This window comes from Hemitrygon akajei, chromosome 9 (assembly GCF_048418815.1).
Source record: "Hemitrygon akajei chromosome 9, sHemAka1.3, whole genome shotgun sequence".
Lineage (NCBI taxonomy): Eukaryota > Metazoa > Chordata > Chondrichthyes > Myliobatiformes > Dasyatidae > Hemitrygon > Hemitrygon akajei.
The window spans coordinates 67098492-67113238 of record NC_133132.1 but is presented as its reverse complement, the minus strand read 5'-3'; the positions used below and the strand labels follow the sequence as shown (position 1 = coordinate 67113238).

At 42.5% G+C, this 14747-nt stretch overlaps 1 protein-coding gene across 1 annotated transcript in view; it reads left to right on the top strand.

Annotated features, from left to right (window-relative positions):
• LOC140732659 (dynein axonemal heavy chain 8-like) overlaps nucleotides 1-14747 on the top strand; it is a 704719-nt gene that overhangs the window by 61033 nt on the left and 628939 nt on the right. Inside the window, exons 10-11 of the mRNA XM_073055352.1 lie at nucleotides 689-886; nucleotides 12164-12240. Coding sequence (XP_072911453.1) covers nucleotides 689-886; nucleotides 12164-12240 — 275 coding nt within the window. The remainder of the gene's footprint in view (nucleotides 1-688; nucleotides 887-12163; nucleotides 12241-14747) is intronic.

Here is a 14747-nt window from a genome sequence, read left to right as displayed (position 1 = left end):
TTTACTCTGGAACATCTTATTACAAAACTCCTCTTCAACACTGAGCACCTGTGACCCTTCCACCATTGTAGCTTCTGGTTCCTGCTGAAGCGTTCAAATTGGCCACTGGGAACTGAAGTTCTTTATTATGCACACATCTTCCCCCTTTAAAGAAAAATAAAAACAGTAGCATATCCTCATAAACCTGCAAGGAACAACAACCCTTTCCAACAAAGGTATCTACATTCTGGAGCTGGTCTTTTTTCTGTACAGTACAACTAGCTAGACTGCTGTTACATGGATGAATTCAGAGCGTAAATGGATATGGAATCAATGAAGGCAAATGGGATTAGTATAGATAGGTATGATGGTCAGTGTAGATGTGGTGGGCCAAATGGTCTGTTTTTATATTATACAACTTTGACTGTGACCTAGTTGTCAAGTGGCTTCCTTTGATGCTGCAGCTATCTGCAATTTAGAAATACTTAAAAAGGGGAAAAACATGGAGGGCTGTGGGGAGAAGTCAGGTAAGTGGGACTCATTGGGCTATTATTATGAATCACCACTGTACTCAGCAGCTTCCTTTACTGTGATTCTGTGAATTTTCATCAAGAAAAATAATAAATTTAGTTAATTATATCATTTCAGCCAAATTAATGGGCTGGTGTGGAGTATGTATTAAATAATTCTAATCTCATTGACATTGCAGATCACTGCAATGGTTGACATAGTGAAGACCTTTTCAGCATTGCAACATTCCACAATTGAAGGAATAGAAATCCTGGCAATCAAATTCCATAATATTTGTTTGAATCTGAAGAAGAGCCATTATGACATTCTGGATCCTCGTAAAAAGGAGTTTAATGCAGACCATGCGGTATTTATGAAACAGATATCTGATTTAGAGGTAACAGAAGTTATTGCAAATATACTCTGAGATTATAACCATTTTTTCCTTAATAAGTTAAATCCACACTCGCCTATGTACCACTCCTATAATTTTTTTTATCTTTCTTTGGTGACTATCATCTCCTAGTTACTGTCATATGCATATAAAGAAGTTAGATTACTAACCTTGAATTCATAGTTCAAAAAGTGGAGTAATTTCCTGAATGAAAATTTGAGAAATAAGGTTTAGTTGCAGGATGATCTCTTGTCCATTTCAGAGGAATCTATTATGGCACATAATATGTCAATCAGAGAATTATGTATTATCAGTTACTGAGTCCATTAAAGATCTATAAATGAAAGGTCATCAATTTAATGTGCTGCCTGCTCTGAATATTTCCAGAATTTTATATTTATTTTAAAAGCAAGAGGTGAATGAGAGAGAGCAAAGGAAGGCACTGGAGCCAGTGGACGTGGGTGAAATTCTAAATGAGTACTTCAGTTTGTAGACACCATGTCGAGGGCATGGAGGATAGTGAGATCAGGGAGAGCTATGCTGATATTCCAGGGCATGTTGATGTTATGAAGGAGAAGGTGTTGGGTTTTTGAGTAACATTATTGTGGTTTAGTTCCCAGGACAAGAGAGAAAATTGCTGGGACCTTGGCAAAAATCATTGTATCCCCTTTATCTACAGTTGAGGTCTCAGAGAAGTGGGAATAGCCAATGTAACCTTGCTAATTATATGAAAATTGGTGGAGTTGTGGATAGTAAGGAAGGTTGTCAAAGAATAGGCGAAGATTCAAGATTATTTATTGTCACTCTTCAGTACACAAGTGTAAATGAGATTGTTACTTCAGCTCCAATACAGTATAAAAACACAATAAGCATAAAGAACACAACAAAAAACAAAAAAAGAGAAATATAAATATAAAAGCAATCCTATAAAACAATGTACAAATAAATAATGATTATGTAGATCTATTGATTGTATACGCAAACAGAAATGCTAAGGTGATTTGCCTGTAGCAGTGGCGGAGACAGTTAATGAGTGGGGGAGGTTGATCAGCTTGACGGCTTGGGGGATGTAACTGTTTGCAGTCTAGTGGTCCTGGCATGGACGCCACGTAACCTCTTCCCTGATGGGAGTGGGACAACCAGTCCATAAGCAGAGGATTGTGCTGGGAACAGCCCCCAAGTGTTGCCACACTATTGGCATCGATGTAGCATGCCCATAACTCAAGACTAGAAGTTGATTAGTAGAAACAAGAGGCTGCAGATGCTGGAATCTGATTAGAAAAGAAAGATATAAGTGGAACTAGATAACGGAGGAATGAGGGGCAGAGAGAATCAGGTAGGGAATGAAACTGAATGTAACGGTAGGGGTGGAGGTTGGGGGTTGTCTGTGGATGCCAGCCTGAGACAGAAAGGAGTGAAGGTTACCTGAATCTATAAAATTCACTATTCGTATCACTGGGTTTCAGCAACCCAAGCTCACTCTGACAGTGAAGAGGGCTGAAGTCTGAGAGATTAGTGTGGGAAATGGCATGCAACTGAGAGGTCAAGATGGCCACTGTGGATAGAGCATGGGTGTTGTGTAAGATGCTCTAGGCTTGGTTTCATCAATATTGACAAATTACATCAGGAACATCAAGTGGGAGTTGTGGGCTTGTAGGGCTTGTTCTTAGGCTGTGCTCTTCTATGTTTTATGTTCTACAGTATATTTTCTGTTTTTGCTTTGGCTACCAGCATCTAATATTTTTCTCCTTGTGTAGATTTTGATTATACAATGATCGAAGTCTTTGCAGATCATTTATGGAGTTGTATAACATGGAAGTGGTCCCACAGCCCACTAGATCCATGCTGACCTTTTTGTTTATCTACACTAACATCACTTTCCTTCTTTGCCTTGCCTGCTTAAGTGTATGTCTAAAGGCCTTTTACACACAGTACTTGTATCTGATTCCATCACCCCTGTGGCAGTACATTCCAGATACCAATCGTAAACACAAGAGATTCTGCAGATGCTGGAAACCCTGAGTAACACACACCAAATACAGGTTAGGCAGGATTTATGGAGAGGAATAAAGAGTCAATGTTTTGGGTTGAGATCTTTCATCAGGACTTGAAAGGAAGGGGGAAGAAGCCAGAATAAATTTGGGAGAGGAGGAGGAGTTGGCCCCAGTTATGTTTCCCTTTTCATTGGCAATATGGAACAGTCGACTTTCTAGATATGGAATTATCAGCACTGGTGATGTTCTGAACTCTTTCTGACAATTGCATTGGTGCTGCTTCATGCATCCCTGCCCTCAGATTTACTTGGTCCATTTCTGACTCCTCTCTCCATCTTGATCTCTCTGTCTCCATCTCTGGAAACAGACAAAAACTAATGTATTTTATAATTCTGCTGATTATTACAGTTATCTTGACAGTACCTCTTCCCAACATGTCACTTGTAAAAATGACCTTCCCTTTTCTCAGTTCCTCCATCTCTGCCACATCTGTCACAGGATCAGAATTTCCTTTCCAGAACATCAGTGATGTCCTCCTCCAGAGAGTGGGGTTTCCCTTCCTTTACCATTGATGTTGTTCTCACCTCCATCTCCTCTATTCCCAGATATTTGCCTCATCCCATCTTCCTGCCAGAGTAACGGGGATAGAGTTCCTCTTGTCCTTAACCTGCAACCCTATGAGCCTCCACATCCAGTAAGCACATCTTTTTTCCCCACTCTTCTCCACCTTCTGTAGGGATTGCTCTCTTATGATTCCCTTGTCCTTCCGTCCTTTCCCACTGATCTCCCTCCTGGCACTTATCCCTGCAAGCAGCACAAGCATTATGCTTGCTCATTCACCTCCTCTCTCACTACCGTTTAGGGCCCAAACAGTCCTTCCAGGTAAGACAACACCTCACCTGCCAGTCTATTGGGGTCACCTACTGCATCCAGTGTTCCAGGTGTAGATTCCTTTACATCAGTGAGACATGACGTACTGTAGATAAGTGAACTGCTTAGTCAATCATCTTCACTCCATCTGCAACAGGGAGGATTTTCTGGTGGCTAACTACTTTAATACCACTCTCCATTCCTATTCTGACATGTCAGTCCATGGCGTCCTCTACAACCACTCTCAGCTTGAAGGAGCAACACCTTGTATGCTGTCTCGGTAGCCTCCAACCTGACAGGATGAATGTCGATTTCTTCAATTTCTAGTAATTTCTCCCCATTTCCCTTTCTCTCCTTTTCCATTCTCCTCTCTTGCCTATCACCTTCCTCTTGCTATCCTCCTCCTTCCCTTTCTGCTATGGTCCATGCTCCCCTCCTGTTAGATTCCTTCTTCAGCCCCTTTCCCTTTTCCACCTATCACTTTTCGACTTCATTCCCTCACCTCACTCACCTGGCTTCACCTAACCAGAGACAGTTCACAAGGATGATTCTGGGAATGAAAGAGTTATCATACAAAGAATGTTTGATGGCTCTGGGTCTGTACTTGCTGAAATTTAGAAGGCTGAAGAGGGATCTCATTGAAACCTTTCGAATGTTGAAAGGTTTAGACAGAGTAGATGTGGAAAGGATGTTTCCCATGGTCCAAAGCCTCAAGATAGAAGGACATCCATTTAAAATGGAGATGTGGAGAAATTTCTTTAGCCAGAAGGTGGTGAATTAGTTACCACAGGCAGCCGTGGAGGCCAGGTCGTTGGGTGTATTTAAGATTGATAGGTTCTTGATTGGACATGGCATCAAAGGTTACGGGGAGAAGGCCGGGAAGTGGGGCTGAGGGGGGTGGTTAAAGAACAGCTATGATTGAATGGTGGAGCTGACCCGGTGGGCCAAATGGCCTAATTCTACTTCTATGTCTTATGGTCTAATCCCCTTCCGGCTTGTACTCCTTCCCCTCCTCTCACCTTCTTATTCTGGGCTTCTTCCCCCTTCCTTTACAGTCCCGATGAAACATGTCATCCAAAAGCTGAACTGTTTACTCCTTTTCCATAGATGCTGCCTGACCTGCTGAGTTCCTCCAGATGCCAATCGCTCTGTAAAAAAAAACTTTCCCCTGAGGTCCCTTTAAAATCTCCTATTTCTCACCTTAAAACTATGCAGTCTTGTTCAGATCCCTCACATAGGAAAAAAGATTTTGATAATATCAAGTCTGCTTTGGTCCAGGAGAAACAAATCCACTCTTACCCCATAATTTGAAGTTCTGCAAATGAGGAGACATATTGAGGATTGGAAGCACCCTTCCTATAGTGTGGCGACTTGAACAGCACACAATACTCCAAGCTTGGCATAACTGGTGTTTTGTAAAATTGCAACATATTGTCACTGCACCTACATTATATTCCTATACGTACAAAGACAAGTATGCCTCCTATTCACTGACCTGCGTTGGCACTTTCAGGGAACTATGGACTTTGGGTCATTAACATTCCTTATTGCCCAACCATTTACTGGGTATGTCCTACACTTGTTCTACTTCCCAAAACACATCACCTCACACCTAATTGGTATTTGATCTGATTTTAAATGCATTCAGTGCAGTGTTAACTGTCATTTGGAGGAGTGAAATCCACACAAAATCTACCCTGCATGGTTAAAGAAAACATCCTGCACGCCACAGTTCCTGGACAGACATTGGATTGCATAGTAGGAGAACATTCAAAAGAAGTGACTTGGGCATTTGCGACATGTTGCATGCCTCAGTTCCTGAGATGTTGAACTGTGCATAATTAGGCTCTTGGTAAGGACCAGTAAAAAGAAGGTAGGTTTAAGTAGAGCAGCCATTGTGTGAAGGGGCCATGGTAAGAGTGGGGACTTCAGGCATTACCTCTCCTTGTTGAAGCCTCATGAGCCAGAGGCAGGGAGGGAGGGCTTCAGATTTTTGGATCACTGGGTTTTTTTCAGGGAAAGTGGGACCTGCATAGAAGGGCTGAATTGCTCCTGAATTAGAGGGTGACTAATATCTTTGTGGGAAGATTTGTAGTGCTGCAGAAAGTGGAGTTTAAGCTAGAGTTGCAAGGGGATGGGAACCAGAGCACCAGAGTTGATAGTGGAGTGGTTTGGGAAAGATGTTAAGCCTACATACAAAGTCAGGGATCAAAATACTGAGCATGGTGACACTAATGCTCTGAGTTGCCTATATTTCAATGCAAGGAATATTGTAGGAAAAGTGGATGAGCTTAGAGCATGGATCAGCACGTAGAATTATGACATTGTAGCCATTAGTGCAGGGGTTCCCAACCTGGGGTTCATGAACCCCATGGTTAATAGTAGGGATCCATGGCATAAAAAAGGGTTGGGAACCTTTGCATTAGTAAGACTTGGCTGCGGGAGATCAGGACTGGTAGCTCAATATTCCAGGGTTCCATTGCTTTAGATGTGACAGAGCAGGAAGGATTAAAGGGGAAGGAGTGGCATTACTATTCAGGGAAAATATCATGGCAGTGCTCAGACAGGAGAGCTTGTCTACTGAGTGTTATATGGAGGGAAATGAGGAATAAGAAAGGGATGACCATTTTAAAAGGATTATATTTTAGACCGTCCAACAGTCTGTGGGATTTAGAGAAGCAAATTTGTACAGATATCGCAGACTGTTGTAAGAAAAATGAAGATGTGATAACAGGTGATTTTAATTTTCCACATATTTTTGGGATTCACATACTGTAAAGGGACTGAATGGGAGAGAGTTTGTCAAATATGTTGGAAGAAAGTTTCCTTAATCAGTATATTGAGGTCCCAATTAGAGAGACTGCGATATTAGGCAGGGCAGGTGGCAGAGGTTTGTGTTGGGGAGCACTTTGCATCTAGTGATTATAATGCCATACATTTTAAGATAATTATGGAGAAGGATAGGTCTGGTTCTTGGGTTGAGATTCTATATTGGAGAAAGGCCAATTTTGATGGTATCAGAAAGGGTCTGGCAAGTGTGGATTGGGACAGCTGGTTTCCTGGCGAAGGTGTACTTGGTAAGTAGATGGCCTTCCAAAGTGCAAAAGTATAGGCAGGAAGGATCAAATGAGGTAGTTGAGTATAAGAAGTGCAAGGAACCACTAAGAAGGAAATTGGGAGGGCTGAGAGTGTGGAAAGAGCTGTCAGCAGAAGTGGATGTGAGTTTGACTTCAATATTTAAGACAAACTTGGCAAGGTATATGGAAGAGTATAGTTTGGAGGGTTATGGTGCTGGTGCAGGTCAATGGCATTAGCAGTTTAATAGATCAGCATGGACTAGATAGGCTGGAATGTCTGCCTTTGTGCTGTAGTGTTCTATGACTCTATATTAACAGATAGCCTCATCAGCTAAAGGAATGCAAAGAGAACCTTTTATCCTAGCACATTACCAGGATAAAAAATAGGTTGCTCTAGCAGAAAGGTGAAGGAGAATCCCAAGGGATTCCACAGATTTTAAGATTTTTCTAAGAGCAGATGGATGGCAAGGGACAACATTGGTCCTCTGGAAGATCAGAGTGATCATCTATGGATGGAACTGAAAGAATGGAAGAGATCTTCAATGTAGTTTTTGCATCTTTATTTACTTGGAAAACAGTCAGAGTCTACAGAGGTGAGGGCAAACAACAGGGAGGTCATGGACCATTCAACAGATTACAGAGGAGAAGGTATTTGCTGTCCTGAGGAAAATTAGGGTGGGTTAATCCCCAGGGCCTGATGAGATGTTCTCTTTGGACCTTGTGGGAGGCTAGTGCAGAAATTGTAGGGGGTCTAGAAGAGATAGTTAAAATGTCTTTAGCCAACACAGAGGTGTCGGAGGATTGTAGAATAGCTAATGTCATTCTGTTGTTTAAGAAAGGCTCTGAGAATAAGCCAGGAAATTATAGGGCAATGAGCCTGATATCAGTAGTGGTTAAGTTATTGGAAGGTATTCTAAGGGACTGGATATACAAGTATTTGGATAGACAGGGACTGCTTAGAGTTACTGAATGTGGCTTTATGCATGGTAAGTCTTACTGAGTTTTTCCAAGGAAACCACCAGCAAAAATGAAAGAAAGACAGTGGATGTTGTCTTTTTAGACTTTTGCAAGGCTTTTGACAAAGTCCTACATGAGAGGTTGGTCAAGAAGGTTCAGTTGCTTGGCATTCAAGCTGAAGTAGTAAATTGGATTGGACACTGGCTTCGTGGGAGAAGTCAGAGTGGTAGTAGATGTTGCCTCTTTGGAGGCCTGTGACTAGTGGTGTGCCACAGGGATTGGTGCAGGGTCCATTGTTTGCCATCTATGTCAATGATATGGATGATGATGTGGTAATCTGGATCAGCAAATTTGAAGATGACATCAAGCTTGGGGTGTAGTGGACAGCAGGGAAGACTATTAAAGCTTGCAGTGGGATCTAGACCAGCTGGGAAAACAGGCTGAAAAATGGTAGATGGAATTTAATGCAGAAAAGTGTGAAGTATTGCACTTTGGGATGGTAAACAGGCTAGGTCTTACATGGTGAGCAGTAGGGCACTGAGGACTGTGGTAGAACAGAGGGATCTGGAAATACGATTCCATAATTCCTTGAAAGTGGCTATACAGGTAGATAGGGTCATAAAGAGAGCTTTTGACGCATTGGCTTTCAAAAATCAAAGTATTGAATACAGGAGTTGGAATGTTATGCTGAAGTTGTACATGATATTGGTGAGGTCTAATTTGGAGTATTGTGAGTAGTTTTGGTCACCTATCTACAGGAACAATGCCAATGAGTTTGAGAAGGGTGTAGAAAAAATGTAAGGATGTTGCTAATACCGGAGGAGCTGAATTATAAGGAAAGGCTGAAAAGGTCAGAACTTTATTCTTTAGAATGTGGAAGAAAGTGGGGAGATTTGATAGAGGTATTCAAAATTATGAGGTGTATAGATAGGGTAAAATCAAGCAGACTTATTCCATTAAGATTGGGTGAGACTAGAACTAGATGTCATGAGTTAAGGATAAAAGGTGAAATGTTTCAGGGCAACATGAGGGGAAACTTCTTCGCTCAGTGGAAGGTGAGAGTGTGGAACCAGCTGTGTGCAGAAGTGGATGTGAGTTTGATTTCAACATTTAAGACAAACTTGGCAAGGTATACAGAGGAGTAATAGTGTAGTTTGGAGGGTTATGGTGCTGGTGCAAGTCAATGGCACTAGCAGTTTAATAGATCAGCATGGACTAGATAGGCTGAAATGCCTGCCTTTGTGCTGTAGTGTTCTATGACTCTATATTAACAGATAGCCTCATCAGCTAAAGGAATGCAAAGAGAACCTTTTATCCTAGCACATTACCAGAATAAAAAATAGAAACCTATGAACAATAAAAATGTAGGGGATGCTACTTCCTGAGTATTAACTGGTTTCACTTTCATGTGAAAGGATTTTTAAAGAGCATTTAGGAGAGTATCTTGTATCAGTAATTTTAGCCTGACTAGGGATGAGTCAGTGCTAGACCAAAGACGAGTGAATAAAGCCAGACAAGTGGTTTGAAGTGTCAGTGGGTTAGCATTTTGAGGATGGTGATCAAAATGTCGTAAGTTTCCAGGTAATTTTGTAAAGTGATAATGAGAGTCTGGAAATTAAGGCTCTGTATTGGGGCAAGGACAATTTCAACATCTTTTGACAGGACTTGGCAAACATGGATTGGGAATGTATACTATTTCTTGCGAGTCACTCTGCATCTGACATATGGTAGTCTTTTCAAAGTGAAATAGAGTTCAGGGCTAACTTTTTCCTTTTGGGTGAAAGTCAATAATGGAACATTAGATGTCAAGGGACATCAAGGATTTGGTTAAGGACAAAAATAGAAGTATATGGTAAGTGTAGAGGACTGAAAATAGAAGATGTCCTTCAGGGTTATAGAGAATGTAGGGAAATGTGTCAGAAAGAAATGAGAAGGGTAAAGATAGGCTATGAAATATCACTGACAAATTATAGAAACTCTCAGAGCCTTGTTTAAGAGTAAGAAGGTGATCTGGGGAAAAAGTGGTGCCCATTTGGGACTGAGGGGCAATGTGTAGGGCAAAGGAATGTATGGCAGACAATAATAACATTTTTTCCGTAGCTTAGGAACCCGGGTTCAGTTTGAGGAGCTTTCCTGTGAGGGCTGATGTTGGGTGGGCTGGGTTGAATGGTAAACTTAGGGACACATACAAAATGCTGGAGGAACTCAGCAGGCCAGGCAGCATCTATGGAAAAGAGTAAACAAGTGACGTTTTGGCCAAGACCCTTCATCAGGACTTACACCCAAAGCCTTTTATTTAATTACAATGTACAAATCGGGAGCCTGGTGGAATTATCTCCACTTGCCTAAATTAATACAGCTGCAAAGAACTGCAACATCATCCACAGTGTAGCAATGTACCTAATTACTACCCCATCAACCCCTTTAATAAACATCACAGTGACTGCAAATGTAGCATGTAGAGAATAGACAGTAGTCTAGCAAGTCAGGCAGTAACTATGGAGAGGAACAAACAGTCGGTATTTCAAGCTGAGACACTTCATCAGGATTGGAAAGGAAGGGGAAGAAGCCAGAATAAGAAAATGGGACAGGTGAATGAATTTAAGGTAACATGATAGGTGAAACCAGGTGAGGGGCGAGCTAGGGAAGGGGGGATGTAGTGAGAAGTTGGAAGGTTATAGGTGAGAGAGGTAAAGGCCTGAAAAAGAGGGAATCTGATAGGAGAAGGGGAGTGGACTATGGGAGAAAGGAAGGATACCAAAGGGAGTTGATGAGCAGATAAGGAGAAGGGGTAAGAAGGAAGATAGAATGGGGAATGGAAAAAGATGGGGAGAAATTACCAAAAGCTGAAGTACTGTAGATGTTCATGCTATAAGCTGGGAGTCGACTGTGACAGTATGAGATGTTGCTTCTTCAACCTGAGAGTGACCTTATCATGACAGCAGAGGAGGCCATGTTGGTAAGGGAGTGGGAAGTCAAATTGAAATAGGTGGCCATCAGGAAATTCCACCTTGTGTGGCTGATGGAATGAGGGTGCTCAACAAAGTCATTGCTCAGCCTATGTCAGACCTCACCAATGTGGTAGGAGGCCAGACTAGGAAAAGCTGACCCTGGCACAGATCCAGGTGAAGTATCGCCTCACCTGATGGGATGTTTGGGGCCCTGAATGATGATGAGAGGGGAGATGTAGGGGCACATGTAGTACTTGACCCACTTGCAAGGAAAAGTTCTAGGCAGGAAATCAGTGGTGAGGGATGAGTGGACAAGGAAATCATGCAGAGAGCAATCCCAATGGGAAGTGGAGGGTGGGAAGGAAAGATGTGTAGGAGCTTGTTGAAAATGGTAGAAGTTATGGAATGATGAGCTGGATATGGAGACTTGTTTGGGCTGGTAGGTAAGAACAAGGAGAACTCTATCCCTCATATGGCAGTGGTAGGGTGTACAGGAAATGGATGAGATGCAGATGAGGACAGCGTCAATGTTTTCCTACCTATTCTTTGAAGGAAGAGGACATCTCAGATAATCTGGAATGGAAAGCCTCATCCAGAGAACAGATGTGGCAAAGATGGAGGAACTGAGAAAAGGGTATAGCATTTTAACAAGTGACGAGATCGCTGGGATGATCAGTAAGTTTATAAAATATATCAGTAGGTAGTCTATCTCTAGAGATGGAGAAGAGAGATTATTAAAAAGAAAGGTGCTTCTGAGTTGCATGCTATCCTACTTTGGAAATGCTTTCCTACATGGTCCCTAGGTAAATATCTTGGCCCTTATCACCAGCCACCAGCTGTTCAAGAATATCACAGACACAGTGCTGGAGAGGCTCAGCAGGTCAGGCAGCATCTGTGGAAAGGAATAAAAAACCGATATTTCACGCCACAATCCTTCATCAAAGCTGCACACAAGGCAGCTTTCCACCCATTTGTAGGGATCTAGGAATGGACAATAAATACTGGCCAAGCTGGAATCTGAGAATTGAATAAAAATGATCTTCAAAAATTTAATACTACATGCAATCAGATGGAGATTATTCAATTTTACCTTTTTACAATTCCTGTAATTCGGAGTATACTCCTATGTTTGCTTTTACACTGATTCTTCCTGACTGATACCAAAAGATGATAGCTGAAAACTGAAGGTGCAAGAATGCTCATGCGGTAACTAAACCTCAGGGCTACCGTACTCCATGTGTATCATGCTTTTTGTATGAAGCATTGTGGGATGTGGGACAGAAGAGGAAAGTTGACAAAACTTATTTGGAGGGATGAATACAAAATAAGTCTGTTTAAATTAAATAAAAGAAGATCTAAAGCATCTTAGATGCTTTGTAGAAATATTATCAGGGGAAATAACTAGAATTCAACTTTTTTTTAACATTTCAGAGCCTGATTGATGATTTCATGAATAGCTGTTTTGCTAAGATTATTTCTTCACAACAGGCTTTACATCTTCTGAAGCGGTAGGTTTTCCATCAAATGCTTGCTAAATTCTTATAGATGCTTACAATACAGGACGGAATGATTTCTAACTTCACAAATAAGATGTTGGTTTTAAATTTTACAGAACAAAGTTAGAAAGTTATTATGAGAATTTGTTTTTCACAATAAAATAAATGATTTTTAGCAGAGTGATAGAATGTTGTAAGATCATAAAGTATGGGATGTAGAATTAGGCTATTTGGCCCATCAAGTCTGCTCTGTCATTCAATCGTGGTTGTTTTTTTTCCCCTCAACCCATTCTCCTGTAACCAATTATGTTCCAGTTGTTCAGATGCTGTTGTTGCTGGTTGTAATGCACACTTGCACATTTAGACCATGAGTTTCTCTCACAGGCATGATAGGAATTGCTTTGACAATAGTATATGGAAAGTCAAATTCGAGTTTATTGTCAAATGCACAAATACGTGCATGCACAGGTGCAATGAAAAAGTAATTTGCAGTAGCATCACAGGTACATAGCATCATATAAGCAGCATTCACAAGAAAAACAAAAAACATTAATCATGAAGTTTAGAATTTTTAAAACAAACTCCATTTTAGTGCAATGAGGGTGCATTAGCAATGTTGATTTGATGCTATTATTGCAATAATGGACCTTATGAATGCATCTGGCTTTGAGTTCAATTGGCATAGAGAATCCAGCAGGAAGGATGTTTTTACATGCATCCACATCAGAAGCTCTCTAGCACCGAGACTCAAGAAATTCTGTAGATGTTTGTAGCAACACGCACAAATGCTGAAGGAACTCAGCAGGTCAGGCAGCATCTATGTAGGGAATTGGGCAGCTGGTGTTTTGGGCCAAAAGCCTTCATCAGGACAGGAAAGGAAGAGGCCATAATATAAGTTGGGGGGAGTGGAGGGGCACATTTGTTAGTCCAGGTTGGGGGTGGGGGGTAAAACTAGGTGGATGAAAGTGAATGGTGTGAGAGGCTAGGATGCAATGAGTGCATCTGGCAAAGGGCTGAATATGAATCTAATGGGAGAAGTTTGTAGACCACAGAATAAATGGAAGGTGGGAAACCAAAGGGTGGTGACGGGTAGGTCGTAAATCACAATGTGGAGTTACATAATGTGGAAAAAGGCTCTTTGGCCCAAAATTTTCTGCCCGTCATCAAGCCTATCCATATTAATTCCACTTGCTTGCACTTATACTATGAACCTCTCTGCCCTGCTCATTCAGGTACATGTCTAGTTACCTCTCCAATATGTTGTCAGTGCTTTTGCTCTGCCACTTCCACTGGCAGGTCATTCCACAGACCAGCAACACTTAAGATCCCCTCTAAACCTCCTCCCACTCAAACATCCTATCAGTTTTATATATTCTATCAAGGGGAATAGTTTCCAGGAAAACAGTCTTTGCTTGAACCCTCTTTCCTTATAACGCTGATGCGCCATCAATAACTCTTGGAGACGTGAGGTGAGATATAGGCTTTTATTGGCTGGAAGAAAGAAGCAGCAGCAATTGACCACCACACTGCATCCTGGAGACCGAGGCCGGGGCGGAGTCCCCAATTGCCTTTATACCGGGGTCCATGGGAGGAGCCACAGGAGCAGTCAGCAGGGGGAGGCGTGTCCAGACAGGTATATGTCGTTCACCACATTCACCCCTCCTTTGTTTTAAAAGAGAGTCCCCATGGGGCGAAGTTTCTTACAAGTATATTTACAGGTTAAGTCTATCAGGTGGTTGAATCTGTCGCTGCGATCTACGTAGCACCGGCTGTGATTGCACAGGTGCAGGTGGTGATTGCACCGGAGACGGTGGTTGTGCTGGTTCCAGCCTAACTGGAGGTGTCAGCCCACTAGGCGTCAGTGATCCCTCATGCGCGTGCGAGACGCCCGGTATAGGAGTGTCGTGAGGAAGTGATAGAGCCTGCCGCCCACCTCAAAGGCGGTGTAGGGGCGGTCCTCTGGGCGGATGGGGAGCTGGTGATAAGCGGATTTCAGATCTATTGTCGAGTACACCTTGTACTGAGCTATCTGGTTGACCATATCTGCAATGCGGGGTAGGGGGTACGCGTCTAGCTGCGTGAACCTATTGATGGTCTGGCTATAGTCCACGACCATCCTATTTTTCTGCCTGGTCCGAACAACAACCATCTGGGCCCTCCAAGGACTTGTGCTTGGCTCAATGATCCCCTCCCTGAGCAGCCGCTGCACCTCCGACTGAATGAAGGCCCTGTCCCCCGCGCTGTACCTCCTGCTTTTAGTTGCCACAGGTTTACAGTCGGGGGTCAGGTTGGTGAACAGCGGTGGGGGAGGGATCTTTAGGGTGGAGAGGCTGCAAGTGGTGTCAGTAGCGCAGCTGTCGGCATGGTGCTGGGTGGGATGTGTGGGTCGGTGTGTGTGTGTGGTCAGTAGCGGGGTATATGACGAAGTCCCACAAAACTGAGGATTCCTGACAGTGAGTGGTGGGAGGGGCCCATCATATGCCATAGTCACACTTTCGAGGTGGCTCTGGAAGTCCAGC